The sequence below is a fragment of the Octopus bimaculoides genome, chromosome 28, assembly GCF_046866305.1.
Source record: "Octopus bimaculoides isolate indiv1 chromosome 28, ASM4686630v1, whole genome shotgun sequence".
NCBI classification, from domain to species: Eukaryota; Metazoa; Mollusca; class Cephalopoda; order Octopoda; family Octopodidae; genus Octopus; species Octopus bimaculoides.
Window position 1 is genome coordinate 11729621 of NC_142955.1, and position 24941 is coordinate 11754561.

The 24941-nt window shown below is 37.5% G+C and overlaps 2 protein-coding genes across 2 annotated transcripts in view; both read right to left on the reverse strand.

The window, feature by feature from the left end:
- Nucleotides 1-18752, reverse strand: part of LOC128251167 (uncharacterized) — a 34279-nt gene extending 15527 nt beyond the window's left edge. Inside the window, exons 1-2 of the mRNA XM_089344081.1 lie at nucleotides 18631-18752; nucleotides 8704-10577 (exon numbers count right to left, since the gene is read on the reverse strand). Of these exons, the coding sequence (XP_089200207.1) occupies nucleotides 8704-9865 (1162 nt within the window). The 5' untranslated portion in view covers nucleotides 9866-10577; nucleotides 18631-18752. The remainder of the gene's footprint in view (nucleotides 1-8703; nucleotides 10578-18630) is intronic.
- A 1313-nt stretch (nucleotides 18753-20065) lies between these two features.
- On the reverse strand, nucleotides 20066-23104 carry LOC106877956 (uncharacterized). The gene has a single exon (XM_014927034.3). It carries the CDS (start codon nucleotides 22320-22322, stop codon nucleotides 21177-21179), a length of 1146 nt encoding a protein of 381 aa, XP_014782520.1. The 5' UTR covers nucleotides 22323-23104; the 3' UTR covers nucleotides 20066-21176.
- Nucleotides 23105-24941: the final 1837 nt, after the last annotated feature.

Genomic DNA, 24941 nt, shown 5'->3' on the forward strand with positions numbered 1-24941 from the left:
AAATGTATATTTGTTCTTTTTAAAATTAATACTTACAATTACTATTAAGCGTAACTAATGAGTGAAATACTTAAAGATTAACGAGAAAAATATGAATCAAAGACCAGCGAAGTATTTTAGTAATGGACTTGTTAGATTGACTGCATTAAAAATGGTTTGTTTTTGTCTTTGTAGGTGAGAGTTAGTTCCCCTCATTATTTATCGTCGATACCCTCCTGCAAATATTTTTCTTTCTCTCTCTCTCTCTCTCACTCTTTTTACCCCTTCCCCATTTTCTACTTCTATACCCAACTGTAACTTATCTTTGAACTCCCTCCATCCCATTTCTTTTCTTAGCAATTATACTTTCCACTTTTCTCTCCTTAGAATGATCTCAGAGTCTAACATACCATTCACTTGCATATTCTGATCATCTTCGCAATATTGGCAAAGATTGAAGCATTATCGCTCATGTAGATTTCCAGGTCACTCACCGACTGTGGCTTCGATATTACAATGCACCAAGGATTCTGTTTGTTTTCACTGTAATCTTTCCACATATGTACATATATGCATACACTTACACACATGCATACGTCTAAGATCTTCTCTAGCGATAGAATAGTCAATCGTTTATTTTTTCTTCACCTAGTTGCAGGAGCGGACTGGCAGTATTCAGGGCCCTCGGGCATCACTGTTTACGAGGACCCTTTGAATGTGTATTTTAGTAGAGTTAACATGTAGAGTGCGGACCCCTCAGACAGTGCCCAATTGACCAGTAGTGGCTCGTAATGAAAGTTAGTGTAAGGTGCTGCTTCAGAAATTTTTTAGCCATTGTTTTGATTCTGGGTAAAAGGAAACAAACATATAAAAGGAAAATTTATGCATAAGCTTAATTGGTTTGCGTTTTAGCCACTGCTGGGTAATGTGTTTAATTTCTTCATTGAACACCGCAGCGAATTTCTCATTGTTTTTCAAAAATCCCCTCTAAATCACAAAATAAAGGGGTGGGTGTACCCTATTTTTCAAATCCTAGCAGCAACACTGAAGCTGGAAGCAGGATAATAATCGAATTCTACACTTTATCACATTCATGAACATAAAATGGTGGTAACTCTTTAAATTCCACCTCTACTCTTGGCGGGTCAACGTTATCTCCACACATCTCTTTCAATTTTCTATACTTTTCCTCTTCGATTACTATTGCCTTCGCACCTTTACTCTTACTATTGAATGTAACTTGATAATATTTTTCTCCGTTTCAACATTTTTTTGGGTACGTTACATAATACCATACTCCTTTTCCTCCTCGCATCTTCTTTCCTTTCTCTTGGACCTTTGGTTCTCTCTTTTCTTCCTCCATAAGTAGTCTCTCCATCTCACCTTCATACAGTTGGGTTTCCGACTCTTTCTCCACTGGTAACTCCACTTTCTATTTACTTCTTCCTGCCCTCCTTCACAGCTTCCTTTCTCACCTCGTCTCTCTTCCTTTTCTGCTTCTCTGGCAGCGAACTCATTCCTCCGCTCCTCCCTCCTTTCCTTTTAACCATGGTGATTCCCTTCTCCGCTTCTTTTCCTGTTGCCTTGCCCTGCACCACCTGGTCCACCCTCTCCTGTCTCTCCTCCTGTTCTGTTTGTGGCTTTCTTTGGGTGCACCATGCCTTCCTGTGGCCCCTTTCTCCACACGTGAAACACACTGGTGGCCTACCCTCCACAGTAACTCTCAGTCTCACATCTTCTGGCAGCACAATCTCCTCCACTACACTGTTCAAGTCCTCTGTTGTTGCCTGAATCGTTAATTCGATCCCATATCCCCAGTAATCTACCTTCTGGGTCCTTGTAGCCCTCAGTATCTTCCCGTCTTTCATGTTGTACGTTATGGTTGTCATCAGCCATTCTTCTTTCAGTTCGGGTGGGACCTTTCTCACTCGCACCTTGGCAACACGTTTGCCGCAGTACAAAGGCAAGAGCACCCATTCGTCTGTCCATATTGCCTCAGTGGAGTGCTTTATTGCTTCCTCCTCCACAGTGGCTTAGTTTCTGTTACTGGTTTTGCTCTGTTCATCTTTCTCGACCACCACACGTTATTCACGTGTGTGTGGAGGCGCAATGGCCCTGTGGTTAGGACAGCGGATTCGCGGTTTCGATTCCCAGACCCGGTGTTGTGTGTGTTTTTTTAGCGTAAACACCTCAAGCTCCACGAGGCTCCGGCAGGGGATAGTGGCGAACCCTGCTGTACTCTTTCACCACAACTTTCTTCCTCTTTCTGTTGTGCCTGTAATTCAAAGGGTTAGCCTTGTCACACTGTGTCACGCTGAATATCCCCGAGAACTACGTTAAGGGTACACGTGTCTGTGGAGTGCTCAGCCACTTGCACGTTAATTTCACGAGCAGGCTGTTCCATTGATCGGATCAACTGGAACCCTCGACGTCGTAAGCGACGGAGTGCCAACATCAACAACAACAATTCACGTGTGTAGCACACAAATTCGCAAATATTTTCTGAAAATTCCAAAAAGTATAAAAGTTCCTCATAACTTTTTTTATTTTATTATTTGGGATCTTTTTTAAACGGGGGCCACATTTTTCATTAACGAAACACTTTGAAACTTGGAACACTGGTAGAATGTGTCATATAAAACATCTTTTTCTCTTAGTCTTCTTAAAAAAAAAAGAAATCCATAAGTTATTCCATGTTAAAGTTGTCGTATTTCTGTAATTTCAACCAATCACTGACGTCCATTCAGCCGGAATACATTAAGTGCCGACTACATAAACAAACGATTCTAAAACAATTAACCCTAACCCTAACCCTAGGGTTAGGGTTAGGGTTAAAGCAAATTTAAAATGAAAAAAGCAAATAAAACGAAGGTATGGAGATTAAATACGCTTTACATCGCTTAATCAGCCAAAGGAGTAAATGTAAACAACTGAATACTTGTCAGTGATTGGTTGAAATTATCGAAATAAGACAATTTTTTACATGAAATAAATTCGAATACAAAAATATTTTTCTGTTCTATAACACAAAATAGATAAGTATACGAAGTTTGAAAGTCTTTCCGTACCAAAAACACTACGTAAAACATTAATGAAAAATGTTGCCCCCGTTTTAAAATAGATCCATTATTTGTTCTTCACACAGGAATTCATACGATTATGAATTTTTAAAAAATTCTTTTAAAACCCCACCTCACTCCATAAATCCTAAAATGTCCACTCTTTTTCGAATTATTTTTTTGAATCAGAGTTTAAAATGTAGACAGTCCGAATTTTTTGCTTAAATCCCAGCAATGGACTACCCTGAGTACATCATCATTCCATTAAGTGTGTTTATGGAGAAAAGAATATTGAAAAATAACAATACACGTGAAACTGATAAAGAAACGAGGAAGGTATCAGATGGTCGTGAGATGTGCTAAAAAGAACAGCTAAATCCCTTTTAAATCCCACACAAAAGTTGTTGTTTTTTTTTTTTTACATAATCGTATGAATTCCCATGGGTATTCAGAAAAGAAGTTTGAAGTTATGAGAGGTTATATGGGGTGTTTAAAAGAGAATTCTGCCTGATAAACAATCTTTTGAAGAAGTAAAAATATTTGTTCAGCAGTTTCTGCAAAAATTGTTTATTTGTTTGTATTTTTTTTCTGCTTTATCTTTTTTATCTTCTACTTGTTTCCGTTATTAAACAGTGGCAGTGCTGAAGAATTTTTAGTCAAATGAAGTGAACACATTACTTTTTTTTTAAGGCTGGTGCTTATTCTATTGGGCTCTTTTGCCAAACTATTAAGTATTAAGTCACGGACACATAAACACACCAACACCAGTTCTCAAGCAGTGGTGGGGGACAAACACAGATACATGCATATATCTATATACAATGGGCTTCTTTCAGTTTCCGTCTACCAAAACCACTTACAAGGCTTTGGTTGGCCCAAAGCTATAGTAGAAGACACTTGCCCAAAGTACCACGCAGTGGGACTGAACCTGGAACTATGTGGGTGGGAAGCAAGCTTCTTATTGCACAGTCACACCTGTGCCATATATATTATCTACATGTGTGTCTGTTTGTCTCCACCATTGTTTGACAACTAATGTTGGTTTGTTTATATCCCCATAACCTATCAGAGACTGATAGAATAACTATTAAGCTTAAAAAAAAAACAAGGTCAGCTAGGGGCTATAGCAGAAAAACCTTACCTGAGGTGCTGCAGTGGGACTGAACCCATGACAAAATGGTTAGGAAGCAGACTTCTTAAACATAGCTATGCCTGTCCTTCATACAAGATGACACCAGAAAGGAACAAGGCTAGTATGCTCTGCTAGATGTGCAATGTAAGAGTAGACAGTAAAGTCACCCTCTCAAGTTATACTGATTCATAAGGGCCAGTTCCCTGGTTTCCATGGCATGTATATTCCCCACCTGGATGGTGTGCTGGTCCGAACAGGAAATGTAAGAGTACATGTGAAACCGAGTGCTAGTATATTGAAAGAAAAAAGTTAGGCATAAGAGGAATTAGATGCAGTGTGCAAGAGAGAAGATTGTGCTGGTTTCGGTATGTGGTATGGATGGATGTCAACAGCTCCTTAACCCTTTAGTGTTTGCATTATTCTGCCAAAATTAATGCTTTTTCATCCACATTGTTTTGAACTAATCATGCATTATCTTGTAGCTATGAGATTTTGATGTGGTAGCTGTTAATTTTTAAAACGATATTGTAGGGTTGGTGTGAGAGACCAGATTTGGCCAGTTTGAACATAAAACAAGCAGAATTCTTTTGGTCGGATATGGCCGGTTTAAATGCTAAAGGGTTAAAGAAGTGCTGATAGAGGGAGACACAGGAAAACATGGGACAAAGTACTGAAAGACGCCATCAGGACACTGAACCTTTTTGGAAGAGATGAGAGAGGACCAAGATATCTGGTACCTTGCTCTACTGAAGAAGACGTCCTCCTCAGCGGAAGTGTTAAGGCCGTTCCCTCGGATTAAGAGGAATGGCCTGCAAGAACCCTGTGCCACTGCCATGTAAACTATACTCAAGCTGGCACAATATAAAAGCTCTTGTGTTGGTGGCACATTAAAATCCCCCAGCACACACTGTAAACTGGTTGACATTAGGAAGGGCATCCAGCCACAGAAACCAAGCCAAACCAGACTGGAACTTGGTGCAGCTCTGGTTAAACTGTACAACCCATGCCAGCATGTAAAATGGATGTTAAAAAAATGAAGAGGTACAGGAGTGGTTATGTGGTAAGACGCTTGCTTACCAACCACATGATTCCGGGTTCAGTCCCATTGCGTGGCTCCTTGGGTGTCTTCTACTATAAGCCTTGGTCTGATCAAGGACTTGTGAGTGGATTTGGTAGATGGAAACTGAAAGAAGACTGTCATATATATATATATATATATCTGTAAAAATATGTGACAATTATTCGGTAGCCATAATAAAACTCTGAGTTTCAGATGGTGGAGAGGAAACCCACACCGTCATCTCATCAGGGTCATTTTCACAGCAATTTTCAATGGCCAGATAACCAAAGAGATGGCAATGTGGGTTTCCGCCCCGGCATTCAAAACTCGTAGTTTTATCGTGGCTACTGAATAATTGTCACATATTTTTACAGATAAATTCCTCTATTTACATAATACAGAGGTCTCTTTCTTTTGTTGTCTTTTCTATCAATATATATATATATATATATATATATATATATATATATAAAGGGCATTTATAAATATATATATATTTATATTAAGGGCATTTATAAATAAATATATTTAAAGGGAATAATTAATAAATTTTTCCCTTATGAGGTTTTTCACACTAACTACTTGATGAATTCTTATAAAGATTTTCTCCTATTTTTAAATTGTATGTATATATACACATATATACACACACACACACACACACGTATTTGTGTGTGTGTGCTCGTTCTGCTACCATCGCTTGACAACTGATGTTCATGTATTTACGTTCCTGTAACTTAGCAGTTCAGCAAACAGACCGATAAAATAAGTACTAGGCTGACAAAGAATAAGTTCTGGGGTCAATATATTTGACTAAAGGCAGTGCTCCAGCATGGCCACAATCAAATGACTGAAACAAGTAAAAGAATATATCTATTTTAAAGGCTTCCACAGTTTCTATGAACCAAATTGACTCATATGGCATGGGTCAGCCTTAGAAGATACTAGCCCAAGGTGCCATGCAGTGGGACTGAACCTGGAAATCACACACTTGCAAAACAAATTTCTTAACCACACAGCCATGCCTGTCCCTCGAAAATTGAACCAAATTCGTTGACTGGCACCCATGCCAATCTTCTTTCATTGGACACTAAGCTCAGCTAAGCTTGCAAAGACCTGTTGGGGCAAGTGAGATTGAAACTGAACCAAATTCGATGACTGGCACCCGTGCCAGTGGAGCGCCAACAGCACCATCTGAGCGGGGTCACTGCCAGAACAGCGGTCTGGTTTCCATGACGGTGACACATAAAAGCACCATTTATATATATATATATATATATATAAATGAAGCAGTAGGTTTGTATGTGGATATATGAATTGCAGTAAGGTCTGTTAAATGAATTCAAGATGGATAATAATAAATGAATTCAGAGACAAATTACAATAGACTGCAGAAATTGAATAAAGCAAACTGACAAGACCTTACAATTGTTAAAACATTATATTTAAATGTTCATAAAAATGTAGAATAGAGGTTAAAGAAAAACCTGAATACAGTATCACAATAATTCTGGTTACTTCTAGTCAAAGGTTGGTAGAAATGCTAATCTTAACTTCAAAGATTCTGGCTTGAAATCTGTTCAAACTGAAAACTGCCAATTGAAATCAAAATTGTTTACACATCAAGGTCCCAGGTTGCTCATAGCAAAACTCTCCCTGCTGGGGACTTTATGAGCCAGAATTTCCCATTTTGTAACTGATGAACAGATACTAGGCTAGTCCATCACGTTAAAAATGTGGGCAGTCCAAGTACATCTAAATGGATCTGACCATCACATGGTGAACCAAAATGAGCAGTCAAAATTAAAAAGCTACAATATGGGCAGCTAAAGTTCACAAGCACTAAACTGTTCAGCACGTGTACAAATATGAAGAAAAGAAAGAAGTTGAAAATTCAATTTAAGACAGTTTACTTTATTATAAATGTTTATATTTATATGCAATTTTCTTTTTCTTTCTTTTTCTTTTACTTGTTTCAGTCATTTGACTGTGGCCATGCTAGAGCACCGCCTTTAGTCGAGCAAAATTGACTCCAGGACTTATTCTTTGTAAGCCTAGTACTTATTCTATCGGTCACTTTTGCCGAACCGCTAAGTTACGGGGACGTAAACACACCAGCATCGGTTGTCAAGCGATGGTGGGGGGACAAACACACACACACACACACATATATATATATATATATATATATATATATACACGACAGGCTTCTTTTCAGTTTCCATCTACCAAATCCACTCACAAGGCTTTGGTCGGCCCGAGGCTATAGTAGAAGACACTTGCCCAAGGTGCCTCGCAGTGGGACTGAACCCGGAACCATGTGGTTTGTAAGCAAGCTACTTACCACACAGCCACTCTACGCCTATACGTAAGTTGTTTCACAAATTTTGGACATTTTTAAAGGTAAGGAACTATAGAGTGTTTTATCACATGTTCTGAGTGGCAGTCCTTATTAGGCTAATGTGAACTGGTCCATTACTTATTCTGTCCAAAGCAAGCTGTTAATCACTTTTTTGATGACATCACCACTTAATTAAGAAATATCAATTTTTTTTTTTTGTTTGCCAAAACTTTTATTGAAGATTTCCAAACAATGGGTTACAGTTTCAAATTTTAGTTAGGGATCCATTACATGCCTGTACAATATGTTCCTATAGCTTACGTTTAATACTTCAGCATTCCGATTATGTCAAATATAATATTTATTCACATTGTTTTGAATTAATCAATTATTATCTCATAGCTTCATGGTATTTATTCTTGATTTATTATGTATAGAATGACATTGTTGTTGGCACTCCATCGCTTATGACGTCGAGGGTTCCAGTTGATCCGATCAACGGAACAGCCTGCTCGTGAAATTAACGTGCAAGTGGCTGAGCACTCCACAGACACGTGTACCTTTAATGTAGTTCTCGGGGATATTCAGCGTGACACAGTGTGACAAGGCTGACCCTTTGAATTACAGGCACAACAGAAACAGGAAGAAAGAGTGAGAGAAAGTTGTGGTGAAAGAGTACAGCAGGGTTCGTCACCATCCCCTGCCGGGGCCTCGTGGAGCTTTAGGTGTTTTCGCTCAATAAACACTCACAACGCCTAGTCTGGGAATCGAAACCGCGAGTCCGCTGCCCTAACCACTGGGCCATTGCACCTCCACTTGAATGACATTGTAGGATTGGCACAAGAGGCCAGATGTGGGTGGCTTGAACATAAAACAGGTAGAATATTTGGACCAGACATGGCTGCTTCTATGCCAAAGTGTCCAATAATACCCTGAAATTCCTAGTCTTCCCACTTTATTTTCCTTCTAATAAAAACTACAGATCAAATAAACATAAAGGAAATATGTTTATTATAAAATATAAATCACAACTTAAAACTAACATATTGTACAAATATGTAAATTGCATTGTATTTACTTTGGCCTAAATCTTGGTCTTGACACTGTTAATCTCCTGAATGAATACCTGTATGTTTAGTCAAGTGACTTTTTTGAGAGAATGATTTACCACAAATATCACAGCAATATGGCTTCTCTCCTGTATGAATGCGTTTATGTTTAGTTAAGGTACTACTTCCATAGAATGATTTATCACAAGTATCACAGTGATATGGCTTCTCACCTGTGTGAATACGTTTGTGTATAGTTAAAGTATTTCCTTGAGAGAATGATTTACCACAAATATCACAGTGATATGGTTTCTCTCCTGTATGAATACGTTTGTGTGTAGTTAAGCGATCGTTATGAGAAAATGATTTACCACAGATGTCACAATGATATGGCTTCTCTCCTGTGTGTATACGTTTGTGAGTAGCTAAAACATTTCCTCGAGAAAACGACTTCCCACATATATCACAATGGTATGTTTTCTCCCCTGTATGAATACGTTTGTGAGTAGTCAAAACATTTCCTCGGGCAAATGACTTACCACAGACATCACAGTGATATGGCTTTTCACCTGTATGAATACGCTTGTGGTTAGTTAAATGTTCATTTTGAGAGAATGATTTACCACAAATATCACAGTGATATGGTTGCTCTCCTGTATGAATACGTATGTGTATAGCTAAGCTATTACTTCCAGAGAATGATTTATCACAGACATCACACTGGTATGTTTTTTCTCCTGTATGAATAAGTCTATGAGTAGTTAAGTACCCACCTTGAGAGAATGATTTGCCACAGATATCACAATGATATGGTTTCTCACCTGTATGAATAAGTTTATGAGTAGTTAAGTAACCACTCTGAGAGAAAGATTTACTACAGATATCACAGTGATATGGTTTTTCTCCTGTGTGAATGTGTTTGTGAATAATGAGGTTACTGTTTTGAGAGAATGATTTACCACAGATATCACAGGAATATGGTTTCTCTCCTGTGTGAATGCGTTTGTGAATCGTTAAGTGATGATTCAGAGAGAATGATTTACCACAGGTATCACAGTGATATGGCTTCTCTCTTGTATGAACACGTCTGTGAGTAGTAAGGTTGCCCTTTTGGGAGAATGATCTACCACAGACATCACAGTCAAACGACTTTTTCCCTTTCTTAATCCTTTTGTCAATAGGACAGTCAATATTTTCAGACAGTGTTTTAAGTTTCACCTTGTTCACACAAAACTCATTTTCCATCTCCCTCCACAATATACTAAACTATCCTCTATTCTAAAATATTCAAGAAGTTCTCTTTTTCTATAAAATGTAATTTGTGTTTGAAGTAAGCAAGCTTTTCTAAGTCGTGAAGTCAAAATTTTCACAGCTTTTCTTGGCAAATTTAGATACCTGACAACATCATTGAATTTGACCTGGTTAAACTTTTCTGTATCACTTTGATTTTCAAATATGCTGGGATCAAAATCCTCAGAGTGCATTACAATATTTCTGGACCATCTTCAACTAATTCTTGAGGTGGCAGACTCTTAAATATTGGAATGGGGGATTTCATTTGAATGTAGCACAGGTCATATACAGTGTCAAAATCAGGACCTGATAGAGCAAAACTGAGTAAAAAGTTCTAAATATATAAATAATTTTATATTTTACTCATTTTTTTTATCTATTGCTATATTTCCCATCAGCTGTGATCTTCATCAATGTCACAAGATATTGTGAACGTTCTTTTTTTTGTAAATCTGTCCAAGTTTAATGAGAACACAAAATCATTTTATAAACATTCCAGTTGAGAAGAAATACTTTTCAGTAATGTTTCATCAATATTCACCAGATATTTATGTAAAGTTCATTCTGATCTGAATGATATTTTTCTCTACTTGTTAAAAAAATAATAATAATATATGTTGCATCTGATGTAAATGCTTCTCTGAGGGCAATATCATCTGATAATCTGAAATAACAGAATAAAAAAAGTAGTGTTAGATATGGAGAGAATACTTGAAGAATAGAGATACAACAGTGGACATTAAATTACATTTTCATAAAGACAAACAAGAAAATTTTAACTGAACAATCGAAATCATCATGTGTTTAGACACAAACATCAATGAATACATGTGTATGAATTTGGAAACTGTGTACCTCTGTAATTAGATACAAATTATTACAGAGGTATCAAGTTGCTAGATCAGGTAATGAAAGTCACGGAGAGGGTCATAGCCCAACTAATTAGGGAGTGAGTCAGTTTAGATGAGATGCAGTTTGGGTTCGTGCCAAGGAAAAGCACCACTGATGCTATATTTCTGGTAAGACAGCTGCAGGAGAAATACCTAGCCAAGGATAAACCTCTGTACCTGGCTTTCGTTGACATGGAGAAAGCTCTTTATAATTTTCATCTGTATGAAGTCTCGCCTTGCACACACAATTTTTGCACTGCCAGTATATCTTCAATCCATCTGCATTCTGCTTATTATTTGCGTATATATAATTTTTTTCCTTTCTCTGAAGGTATGATCTTGCAGATAGCCATGTTGATGGGTAGGCATCTTGAATAAATTTAATTCGATTTGCTTGAAAATCTTTGTAAACTGTTCAGAGCAGATACTTAACAGAGAGAGGGTAGAAAAAGGAAAAAAAATATATCTAAAACAAAATCACATATAATAGTATTTTAACGAATTGACAAATTAACCGATGACGAAATAAATGGGGATGAATTGTCCTAGCATCATATATGTGTGTGTGTGTGTCTTTGTATTTGTTCCCCCAATCACTGCTTGACAACCGGTGTTGGAGTGTTTACGTACCTGTAACTTAGCAGTTCAGTAAAAGTGACCAATAGAATAAGTACTAGGCTTTAAAAAAATACTAGAGTCGATTTGTTCGACTAAAACCCTACAAAGTGGTGTTCCAGCATGGCTGCAGTCAAATGACTGACACAAATAAAAAAATATATTCAAATATGTACACGTTTGTGTCTCCTTCACTTGATATCATGTGATAGTTGTAAAATGATTGTCAAAGAGGAATAGTGACGGATACCTTTGTATCTGGCCAGGGGTTAGTTAACTTTTCTTGTTACCACCTCAGTAGTAAGATCAGGCTGGTGAAGAGGTACTTGTCACGAGACAGATTCATGAGAAGATGGAAGCCTGTGGCGAGGAAGCTGGGAGTGTTTGGCACCAGGTAAGTGGAAGCCAAAAACAAGGGAAAGAAAAAGCAAGGGGTCTACCCTGGTGGTCGGATGCCTATCCTTCAGGAAAGCCATTACAAATTGCATCTGTAATGAGCAATGCGTTAATCTAACATTGTAAATATAATCAAATTATTATTGTATACTAGCAGAGATACCCGGCGTTGCCCGTGTTACATGCAATTGAAAAATGAGACTTTTCTGTTATATTTTCTGTAAGGAACTGGAATACATATGATTCGAATTTCATCAAAATTGCACATGAGGGTTCTTTCCCTCTTTACACACCCTAAAAAAATTCTAATCATGAGACATGTATCCCATACTATTGATCTTTATGCGCATATTCCAAAATTTCAGTCTTCTGGAACCTGTGAAAAAGATTTTGCTCCTGCAAAATGGAGCTCATGGAGCTCTAAAATGTGGGAATGAAGGCCCCTATTGGGGGTGGGGGTGTTAATGTCAACCAGAGAAGTTGAATTGTTGGGAATGTTTTTACTTGGGTCTTATAGTATGCCTGTATATATGTGAGAGTATAGTCTCACTTTAATAGTTTCAGTATGAAATTGAAAATATTAAAGTGAAAATATTTGAAATTACAGTAGCGACATGTTATTGTTTCACTTTTGACAGGTAATACTGAAATAGTGGAATAGTTTCAGTGTTAGAGTGAAAGTATCTGACATTACAGTTGAGTGATGTTATTGTTTCATTTTTGACACATAATACTGAAATAGTGGAGGAGATAAGATATTGCTGTGGGCTCGAACTATGCAGGAAGTTAAAAAATTTTTTGGCCTAAGACACTACATGGACCTTAAAAGAATTTTGCTCCTGAAAAATGGAGCTCATGGAGCTGAAAATTGTGGGAGTTAAGGCCCCTATTGCTGATGGGTGTATTAATGTCAACCAGAGAAGTTTAATTGTTGGGAATCTTTTTAACTTGTGTGTAATATGTATTGTTTGAATTTCTTTAAAATAGGAAATATATGTATGTTCACTGGGTTTGTAAAAGAGAGCAAAGCTACAGGAAAGCAAAAGACGAATGATCACGATAATCAGTCAGCTACAGTAGCCTAGTCGTTACTACTCCCCAATGTAGGATTCCTCACCATACATGTGACAGGTACAGCTTTAAGATGCATTATGGATCTATAGCAATTGGAAGGGCATGACTCAATAGAAACAACAATGTGTGACGTTTGGAGTAAAGGGAAATGAAAGTGTCGCCTCTGGAGTTTGCAAATAACCACTCTACCGATAGGTAACTGGGCAGAAAATATTTACAATCAATAAATGTCTTCAAACAACCAGTCACTCATCTGGGAAGGCCTTGAAATCAATGTTACCAACTGGGGACTATATGTGTCGCAGTGGTAATAAAACGACTCAAAGGAGGTCTGCAACGAAATAATTTTACTCATCACTTTGCAAGTGAATCAGTGGAGGCAAAGATGAGTCTCATTTACTTGACAATTTATGCACCACATTGCAGAAATCACAATGTAAGTATATCTGAAAGGATAGTCTTACACTGTTGTACCGTTGAATTACAAATAATGCTCATCTGTTATGTTCGGGTGACCCTATAGCTACCAATGGTACAACTGTATTCGTCTTTGCTTAGGAAAAATGACTAAATTGTGGGTGTGAAGTCCCCATGAAGGGGTCTTTGTAACTTCTAAGAAGAAAATTTTTTAGAAATATTACTTCATTTGTGTGTAATCTGTATGGTTAAAATTTCATCAACATCAAAAATATATGAATTTTCATGGGGGTTATGGCCATTATACATCAATATCTATAAAACACAAGATGTTTGTGTGTGTGTGTACGTGATGTGGGTTATGCACGTCCACAAATTAGCACGCATGTCGCTCCAATTTTAAGAGGACATTGTTCATAAAGCTATCTGTGTTTTTGTCAACTTTTTCTCACAGAGGCACCCGCGTATAGCTGTAAAAATCGATAAACTTTTACCAATTTTGAAGTTTGTTGACATGGCGAAGTCAAATCTGTGCATACGCGCGTGAAGGAGAGAGAGAGCAAGAAAGAAAGAGAGGGAGAAAGAAAGAAAGAGAGAGAAAGAAAGAAAGAGAGAGAAAGAAAAAAGAGAGAAAGAAAGAAAGAGTGTGTTTGTGACAAGGGGAGAAACAGAGTTTGCCAAGCGTCTAAAAAAAAAAATGAAAAAGTGGAAGAGGGAGACAAAGCGGCTAAGGAAAAAGAAATTTCTCTCACCAAGACAGCGTCTAACAAAAAAAAAAGGAACGAACAAGTGGAAGAGGGAGACAAAGCGTATTAGGAAAGAAAATGTAGCTAAGGAAGACAGAGTAAAATGCATTTGTTTTCTTAAACATGAGATATAGTTTCAAATATAAGATGTTTTTGAAAGACACTATATTTTATAATGAGATTATATATACTTTCTCACACAATTCAAATATATTTATTTTAAATCATTTATTTATTTTAAATCGTTCATCTTTCTCTCCCCCCCCCTCTCACTCTCACACATACTACTTTGGGAGCGAAAGAGTTTTGTTTATATTTCACAACTATGAAACAAAAACGTATGTAACAATTTGTCAGTCCGCCCCCCCCCCAACTCGCTTTTCAGACCACAAAAACGGTTTGGTAAATTTTCAGATTAACACCCGCACGATTTCCACTAGGGTGTTGCGGTTAGGATTAGGATTAGGGTTAGGGTTACGGTTTTAGGGTCAGAGTTAGGGTTAGGGTTAGAGTTAACCTAGAAGGGACAGGCTCCTTATTTTTTGGTTAAGGTTGTTGGTAAGCTTTCCTAAGTTACTCCAATCCAGATCCCCAATGCAAACCTTCAGATCAACCTTCTCCTATGCAGATCTCTAATGCAACATTTAAAAAAAGAGTCAATAAGTGAAAATAACCAATAAACTGATTCCTTATGGGATTTCCCAATCAAATTGCCAGCAAACCATTTTCAGCCAAACCAATTTCAACGGATTTCGCTCAAATCTGATGTCGATGTTACTTATTTTGGTTTGAAATAAAGGACTTAATCATTTAATAATCCTAGCTTAATCCCGAGCAGCGCCGGGTTATACTGCTAGTAGAATATAATTTCCAAATTTCTTAAAGATCCATTCAATACTTTTGACATAGTTTTGGATAAGAAAACAAATGACTAATGTGTGTGTTTGTGTGCATATATATGTGTGTGTATGGGTGTATATGTATAGATATCTGTATGCATTTATATATGTGTACATATTAGATGTACACCTATATATATATATACATCTACACATATGTATACATATACATGTATGCATATAGATCTATATCTATATATATATATCTATACATATACGTGTACATATACATGTATATGTATACATATACATCTCTCTCTCTTTCTCTCTCTGTATATATATATATATATATATATATATATACACACACACACCATTAAAGTGAAAGTATCTGTCATTACAGTATCGAAATGTGATTGTTTCAGTTAGTGGAATAGTTTCATTTTTAAAGTGAAAGTATTTGACATGAGGGTTTTTGTTTCACTTTTAACACGTAATACTTAAATAGTGGATGAGATATTATGTTGCCGTGGGCTCGAACTCTGCAAGAAGTTAAGAATTTTTTTTGACTAAAACACAACCGGAACCCTAAGTAAGACATGTGTAAAATTTGAATGAAATTGGTTGTGTAGTTCTCGAGTTTTAGGGAAACACACACACACACAGACAGACAGACATTCTCATTTTTATATATATAGATTTAAAATTGTAAATATTTAATCGATACAGCTACTTCACCCTTTTATGTTTGTCTGTCCTTCTTCGTCCCCTCTTTGTAATGCCTTTATGGCATTCTCATTCCCAGTATTCACCAAAAACATATCTGACCCTAGGGAAATATTACTTGGGTTGGAAAAAGGCAGTGTGGCCACAGGAAGGGCATCTGACCATAGGAAATCTACCTCTAATAAACTACATCCAACTCAAGCATGGAAAATTCATATCATATATCTAGGCCTATTACCCCATTTTTTTTAGGAGGGGGTAGCCACAGCAAGACACACACCAGGCATTCCAGTCATTTCCCAGCTCAAAGGGGGTACGACTATAAACTACATCAGGTAGTGGGACCCTGGGGCCTTGATTTCAGGGTTTGAGAAGTGTTGATCCACCTCTTAGCTACTATTGTTCCCAGGTCTACTCTGGCCTGGAGTGGTAGTACCTGTAAGGGTCCCAGCTATGGATTAACTAGCAAACCCTCTTGCAACTAGGGGGAGGGGATCAGTAGAATGCAGTCGGCGTATTCCCTGTTTTGCATGAGAGGCGACTAAAGGGGGCAAGAGTGAGGGGAACGGGAATCCATATTCTTAAAGAGTCGGCAAGAAAAAAAAATAAGGAAAATCAAATGTTCAGTACCGCCTGACTGGCCTTCGTAGGATTTTCGAGCGAGATCGTTGCCAGTGCCCCTCGACTGGCCCTTGTGCGGGTGGCACATAAAATACACCATTTTGAGCGTGGCCGTTGCCAGTACCGCCTGACTGGCCTTCGTGCGGGTGACACGTAAAAGCACCCACTACACTCTCTGAGTGGTTGGCGTTAGGAAGAGCATCCAGCTGTAGAAACTCTGCCAAATTAGATTGGAGCCTGGTGTTGCCATCCAGTTTCACCAGTCCTCAGTCAAATCGTCCAACCCATGCTAGCATGGAAAGCGGACGTTAAACGATGATGATGATGATGATGATATATGTGCATTTGCGTGAGTTGGGGGGGTTGTTTCCCTCCCCACCACTTAACAACAAGTGTTGGCCTGTTTAGATCCTTGTAACTTAGTGGTTTGAGTAAAAAAGATCGACAAGTAGATACTTTTGTTGCACAAATATTTAAAATAGGCGCAGGAGTGGCTGTGGGGTAAGTAGATTGCTTACCAACCACATGGTCCTGGGTTCATTCCCACTGCGTGGCACCTTACGCAAGTGTCTTCTACTATAGCCTCAGGCCGAACAAAGCCTTGCGAGTGGATTTGGTAGACGGAAACTGAATGAAGCCCGTCGTATATATATATGTTTGTTCCCCCAACATCGTTTGACAACCGATGGTGGTGTGTTTATGTCCCCGTAACTTAGCGGTTCGGCAAAAGAGACCGATAGAATAAGTACTAGGCATCCAAAGAATAAGTCCTGGGGTCGATTTGCTTGACTAAAGGCGGTGCTCCAGCATGGCCGCAGTCAAATGACTGAAACAAGTAAAATAGTAAAATAGTATAATAAATATCAGACTTAAAAAGTACGTACTGCCATGGATTTGTTTGACTAAAAGCCTTCAAAGCATTGCTACCATCCAATGAACGAAACAATTAAAAGATAACAAATATAGACACAAGGCCTGGAATTTGGGGGGGGGGGCAGGGTGACTAGTCGATTACATCGGCCTCAATGTTCAACCAGTACTTATTTATCGACCAAGAAAGGATGAAAAGGAAAGTCGACCTCGGCGGAATTTGAACTCAGAAAGTAGCGACGGAGAAAATGCCGCTAAGTACTTTGCCCACCGTGCTAACGATTCTACAAGCTCGCTGCCTTAATAATAGATAACAGATAATGATAGTAATAATTCGTGTATGTAGTTATAACTGTTTTTGTGTTTGTGTGTGTGTTATGAAATGTCAAAGATCTTTGTTGATGAGAAAACATGGAAGTGTTTATCAATCTATTATTAAACGGTCTTTAACAGAAACTAACTTTCCATTAGATTTCCATACAATCAAAGATCCTAGTTTAAAGAATGGCCAAGAATAGGATCGCTGATTTGTCATGTTAGCGGTTAAACCTGGGCATAACTACAGATGTGTGCCCCAATGAATTCGTTTTCTTTTTTTCTTTCTATAACTTTTAGAGTTCTACCGGAATTCGTTGTGAAAATTTTTTCCACAAGGGTAGAGACGATTTTCATAAAATCTTCTACAAATCTGTTTCAGATGGAGCAGATTACGATTATGAAGGAATTTCATGTAAAAATAAACTTTAGGGTAGAGTCGTATAATTCAAAAACTTCGACTTTGTTTCCTCATACATTTTAATGAAATTTACTCTTTTACTTGTTTCAGTCATTTGACTGTGGCCATGCTGGAGCACCGCCTTTAGTCGAGCAAACCAACCCCAAGAGTTATTCTTTGTAAGCCTAGTACTTATTCTATCGGTCTCTTTTGCCGAACCGCTAAGTTACTGGGACGTAAACACACCAGCATCGGTTGTCAAGCGATGTTGGGGGGGGGGGACAAACAGACACACAAACATATATACACACATCGTCTAGTTAGAATAGAGGCAGCTGACGAAGGATTAATTCCAAGTGGCTGTTTTCCTGTGTTCGTTCCGTTGTCTGTAGTTCATTGTTCTAACGTCCTGTACCCTGATATGCATCTATATACACATGTAGATGTAAGTATGTACATATATGTATGTATACATGCATATATATTCTTTGTATTATATATATATATATATCTACATATACACGATGTGGAATGTGTGAATTATTGCCTTTTTATACATCAAGTTCCGATACATTCGTAATACACACCATCTGAAAGGTATTTGTTGTACGACTTATTTTAAAATATCCAGCTTTTACACGGAGGTAGTTATATCCAAATCTGTTTAATTCATTAATTTTTGGACAGTGCTGGAAGGATAGAAATAATATTGATGTCTGACAAGCGATATCAAAACATTAAAAGTTAGTGGAATCAGCAAAAGTATACAATATTAATACATGTAATGCTTTCGAGCTTTAATACTTACAGAAATGATGTTTTATGTGAGACATTGTCGTAAAAAAGGGTGAAGTTGTTGGAAGAAAACAAAGCGGAGGAAAACAATAAGATGGAATCAAAACGGAAATGGGGAAATAAACAATCCTTTTGCGCATGCGTGCTCAAACATGCATATATATATATATATATATTTTTTTTTACTTGTTTCAGTCATTTGACTGTAGCCACCACTTTTTCTTTGTAAGCCTAGTACTTATTCTATCGGTGTATTTTGCCGAACCGCTAAGTTACTGGGGCCGTAAACACAACAGCATCGGTTGTCAAGCGATATTGGGGGAACAAACACATACATATATATGACGGGCTTCATTCAGTTTCCGTCTACCAAATCCACTCACAAGGCTTTGGTCGGCCCGAGGCTATAGTTGAAAACACCTGCTGTAAAGGTATTTGGCCACAAGTAAGCCATTGTACATGGCTTTTGTCTATCTGGAGAAAGCTTTTGACAGAGTCCCTCACTCTGTTATCTGGTGGTCTCTAAGGGTGTTAGGAGTAGATGAGTGGCTTGTTAGAGCTATACAAACCATGTTCAGTGGTACTGTCAGGAGAGAGAGCTAGCTAATAATATAGATGAATTTAGTGTAGAAGTAGGGGTTCACCTGGGCTCAGTTCTCAGTCCACTCTTATTTATCATAGTCCTCCAGGCCATAACAAAGGAATTCATAACTGGATGTCACTATATGCTGATGACCTTGCTCTTATTGCAGAATCTGTAACAAAATTGGAAAAGAAATTCCAGGTATGGAAGTAAAACCTGGAATGACAGTGCTTTAAAGTTGTTAACCTAGCAAAGACGAAAGTTGTTAGCAAGGAAGCTAACTGTTGAATAAATGGTCCTGCTCAATATGTAGGAAAGGAGTTGGAAGTACTTCCATTCACTGCACCTAGTGTAAGCTATGGACATATAAGTGCAGTGGAATCACAGGTGGATTAACAGATAAAGTCATCTGCATATGTGGCAGATGTGCAAGAACAATAAGCACTAAGGATACACGGGAATTAGACACTCTCAGAGGTTTTAATACTGTTTTCTAATTTTGGCACAAAGTTAGCAGTTTTAGGAGAGAGGATAAGTCAATTACATCAGCCCCAGTGCCCTACTAGTGCTTATTTTATCAACTCTGAAAGGGGTGAAAGATAAATTCAGCCTTAGAACATAAAGAGCTGGAAGAAATGCCTCTTTGCATTTTGTCTGATGCACTATTTCATCTGTCTTGATGTTCTGAGTTCAAATTCTGCCGAGGTCGACTTTGCCTTTCATACTTTCGGGGTCGATAAATTAAGTACCAGTTGCATACTGGGTCGATCTAATCAGCTGGCGCCCTCCCCCAAAATTTCGGGCCTTGTGCCTAAGGTGGAAAAGAAATAATTGAAACTATTGAATAATGAAAATATAAAATTCGTTAGGTCATTTTAATTCTTTGATTGTTTATTTACCTCCAATTATACAACATTCACTTTCTACACATAGATTCTTAAAATCTGCTGTGACAGAGAATGTTTTCAATAACAATACTTTCCTTCATATAGCTGCATAATTAATAACATGTAATAGGCATGAGAATAATTTTCAGCTGTAGATTACAAGTACAGACTTACAATATTTGATGGCAAAAAAAGACAACAGCATATTAAACACCTCTATTTCCACAGTGCATATCCAAGGGTCCCAACTTCACATATAGAACCCGAAGTAATTTTTTGCAATATGTTTTTGGGAAAAAATTAGCATTTTATATACCATCAAATATGATACTTCACAGAGTGATTTCTTATGTTTCACATTGGCACATTGCTTTGAACTGTGGGTGTTTTTTAGACAACAGCAGCTTCCTAATTTACAAATACGGATTTTTTCCAAATATCAGGTCATCCCATAAGTTCTGTCTGAATTTTAAATAAAGAAAACAAGTGATCAAATGTTATATTTAATTGAAATTTAATCATCAATGTACTTTCCCTGATTATCTATGGCTTCTGTCTATTTACAAGCTTTTTAATTCCATCAATGTAAAACTCTTGGTTTTAAAGTGAAGAACTCTGAAATGTCAGTTTTGACCTCCTCCTGGCTTGTGAAAGTTATGTCCCCGAAATGATTCTGTAAACTACGAAACAAATGGTAGTCTGAAGGAGCAAGGTCGGGAGAATAAGGTGGATGAGGAATCTTTTCCCAACCAAGTTCTTCGATTTTCTGTGATGTGATCTTTGCAGTGTGAGGTTGCGCATTGTTCTGATGAAACATCACTCCTTTTCAATTCACTAAAGCGGCTCTTTTTTTCTTCAAAGCTTGGTTCAAATGCTCTAATTGCTGACAGTAGACTTGAGCATTGATTGTTGCATTAGGTGGTAACAATTCAAAGTGAATTACTCCTTTGCAATCCCACCAGATAGAGAGAACCTTTTTCCCATGAAGTTACCTTCTCGGTTGTGGTTGAGCTTTTTCCCTTTTACCAATCCACTGTTTATGATGTTTAACATTTCAATAGAAGAACCATTTTTCGTCACCAGTCACAATTAAATGCTATGCTTTTGCTTGTGTCTTCTTAAAAGATTATTATATACAAAAGATTTCCCACATATTTTACAAGAATACGGTTTTTCTCCGGTGTGATCTCGTTTGTGAACCACAAGACTGGAATTCTGAGTAAACGACTTTCCACATATTTCACAATGATATGGTTTCTCTCCAGTATGGACTCTTTTGTGTCTGATTAAATCACTGTTGGACACAAAAGACTTTCCACATATTTGACAATGATATGGTTTTTCTCCAGTGTGGATTCTTCTGTGCTTTGTTAAGACAGAGTGAGAAACAAAAGATTTTCCACATATTTCACAATGAAACAGTTTTTCTCCAGTGTGACTACGTTTATGGACTGTAAGTTTTGAATTCTGAATAAAAGACTTTCCACATATTTCACAGGAAAACAATTTCTCTCCAGTGTGTATTTTTTTGTGAACTATAAGATTAGAATTATCAGCAAATGCTTTCCCACACGTTTCACAATGGAAAGGTTTCTCTCCAGTGTGGGTTCTTTTGTGTCTATTCAAGTCACTATTACAGACAAACGATTTTCCACATATTTCACAAGGATATGGTTTTTCACCAATGTGTACGCCTTTGTGTCTTGTTAATTTACACTTAGAAACGAAAGATTTTCCACACATTTCACAGTGGAAGGGTTTTTCTCCAGTGTGTATGCTTTTGTGGTTTGTTAAGACACACTTAGAAACAAACGACTTCTCACACACTTCACAGTGAAACAGTTTTTCACCAGTATGACTACGTATGTGGTTAACAAGATGAGAATTCTGACTGAAAGACTTTCCACATATCTCACAATGATATGGCTTTTCTCCAGTGTGTATTCTTCTGTGTTTCATTAAATAACTTTTACAGGTAAAATATTTTCCACAGATTTCACAATGGAAGAGCCTTACCTTGTGGAGTATTTCTTTGTGCATCAAAACTTCATTTTCTGAAGAGAAAGTTTCCCCACAAATCTCACAACAATGTTCAGGAATGTGAACCTGTACTGGTTGTTCTTTAATAATTATGTTACCATGTGAAGGTTTCTCACCACTACGTGTCTGTCTGACTGAATCTATATTGGTAAAAACAGCTGTTTTGGAAGTGTCTAAGAGAGTAACGTCCTCCATTTTAACTCTCCACGAATTATTAAAAGCTCAGAAATGCTTGTGAATATAACTTTTAGTTCAGTTTTATTGCCTTGGATCTCCTTACACGTATGGAAAATGTTTATGCGGATATATTTTCTGGGCGATCTTTCGATACCAGTACAAAATATCGGCGAAGCTTCTGTTCCTACCTTGAGAAATGTTGATGTCGTTAATAGGTTGAAATATATATAGTCCGCAAGTGGCTAGCAGACGACGTGCAGATAAAATTCATATTCTTCAAATTGTGACAGAATGATCAGTTAGTATAAGTATGAACTAAAATAAGTCTGTTTAAGTACTGGGGTTCAATAAATGCTGTGCGTGAGTATTTGTTTAGCTATATGTGTGCGTGTAATCCTTTTAAATCAATTTAGTTAACTAAAGATAGAAGAAAATGGCAATGTGTGATGTGACGGTAATCCAAAGAACACCTGCTATATATTCGATGGTCAGCTGAAAACTCAAGAAGTATCACGAAAGTTATTCGTTCAGTTGTCCTGTAAAATAGGGAACAACCAATTAACGATGTAACATTGTTTGTGATGAAATATTAATCATGTAGATGACGGGACTCTGACACTGGAACATGTAGGTTACTGTATATTACCTAAAAAAAAAAAACACTCACGTTCACCTTAATATGAGATAATTACTATATTTGATAGAAATAAATGAACTGAACTGACTTTAGACAAACTAGATAGACGGTGTCAATGACAATTTTCCCCTATGTGAATGAAACCGGTGATACAATTTAAAAGTCCTTAAGATAATTTAATACATTCAGCGACGCTTTCCATCATAAAGATTTATTTCTTTAGTTCTATCGAACTCATAATAAATGATAATAATAATAATAATGTTGATGATGATGATGATATCTTTATTTTCCACAAAGGGTTTACATTAAGAAAAACATTATGGACAAAACAAAGAATGTGTAAGTGTGAGTGTATTGTGAATAATGGTACTACTAAAGCAGCGTGGTCCCGAACGCGCAGTTGTGCGTCCGCGCTAGCTAGTCGTGAGTGGTCGATCCTAACCCTAACCCTATCCCTAACCACGTATTTATTTGTACGCGCACTTTTTGTAGGATCGACCACTCACGACTAGCTATCGCGGACGCGCGACTGCGCGTTCGGGACCACGCTGCTTTAGTAGTACCGTGAATAATATCTTTGTCCAATAGCGGTCGATTACATCGACCCCTCCCCCAGAACGTAACGGGTAGTTATTTCATTTATCACGAAAGGATGAAAAGCAAAGTCGACCTCGACGGAATTTTAATTCAGAACGCAAAGAAGCGGGAGAAAAGCTGCTGAACATGTTGACCGGTGCGGTAACGTTTCAACTAGCAAAATTCGTCCAGATGTTAGACCGGTGAATAAATTATGCTTCTTTATTCATTCCAGTAAAATACTAGTCTGGTACTTTAATATTTTTATTTTTTTTAAATCACAGCTTAAATGAAGGACAATCCGACTTTTTTTTGCTTAAATCCCAGCATCAGGCCATTAAATATATTTACGGACAGAAAAATATTTATTTCACATTTTGACACAAGGCCAGCAATTTCGGGAGAGGCGGGAAGTCGATAGATCGATCCTAGTGTTCATCTGGTACTTATTTTATCGACCCCGAAGGGATGAAAGGGAAAAGCGACCTCAGCGGAATTTCATCTCAGAGGAGTTCTGTCCCAATCTGTATTAACTCGATTATTATGTGTGAATGTATGTATTACTTTATAGTCATAATGTATGCCGTTTCAAAGGTATTTCCATAAAATTTCATAGCAAAAAACCTCCATTTTTCTAAACGTTACGAGGGAAAAACTCGGATTTTGTGAATTTTCCGAAGACCACTTCCCACCCCTTTGGAAACGATTTTCCCCACAAATTTCTTTATAATCGTAATGTATGTCGTTTGAAAGGTATTTCTATAAAATTTCATTGGAAAAACCCCATTTTTCTAAAAGTTATGAAGGAAAAACTCGGATCCTGTGAATTTTCAGAAGTCCTCTCCCCCACACTCCCATTGCTTTGAGCGCATTTTTTTTTATTCATATTCGTTTCCTACACATTGTTTTACACCCATTCCAGTATTTTGGGGGGATTTTCATTTCCAGGTCAAGATGTAAACATTAACCAAAAAGTCCAATGAATCCGGGATGGGGTTCCCCCCCCCCTTCTTCCCGCCCTTTTTCCGAACCAAAATAAGGGATTTGCAGCATATTAGGAGGTCAGGGTACATGATTCCACGCAAAAATTCCGAGGGTATTTTTTGTTTTTTTTTGTGAAAATCGTCCGGGTGTTACTCTGAAAATTTACCGATTTCTTCCTCTCCGTCGTGTGAATTATTTCACTCGGAGGGACTAACCTTACGTAGTCACCTTCTTTTTATAATAATCCTTTATAGTTTTGAAGTTTATCTTTGTTAATGTCCATGATTTCACTAGAACGTGTTGCTGCACTAGCAAAATTTACTTTGGCCTTTTTCCACCTGTTTAACAGGCACGATATTTTCTTTTGTTACCTGTTCGCTAGACATTTATTATTCTGTCTTTGTAGCGAGCACGTGGCGCGTCTCTTCAACGTTACC

Excerpts from the sequence above, each read along its gene's own strand:
- LOC106877956 (XM_014927034.3), bottom strand. The coding sequence starts at position 22,322 with ATGGAGGACGTTACTCTCTTAGACACTTCCAAAACAGCTGTTTTTACC.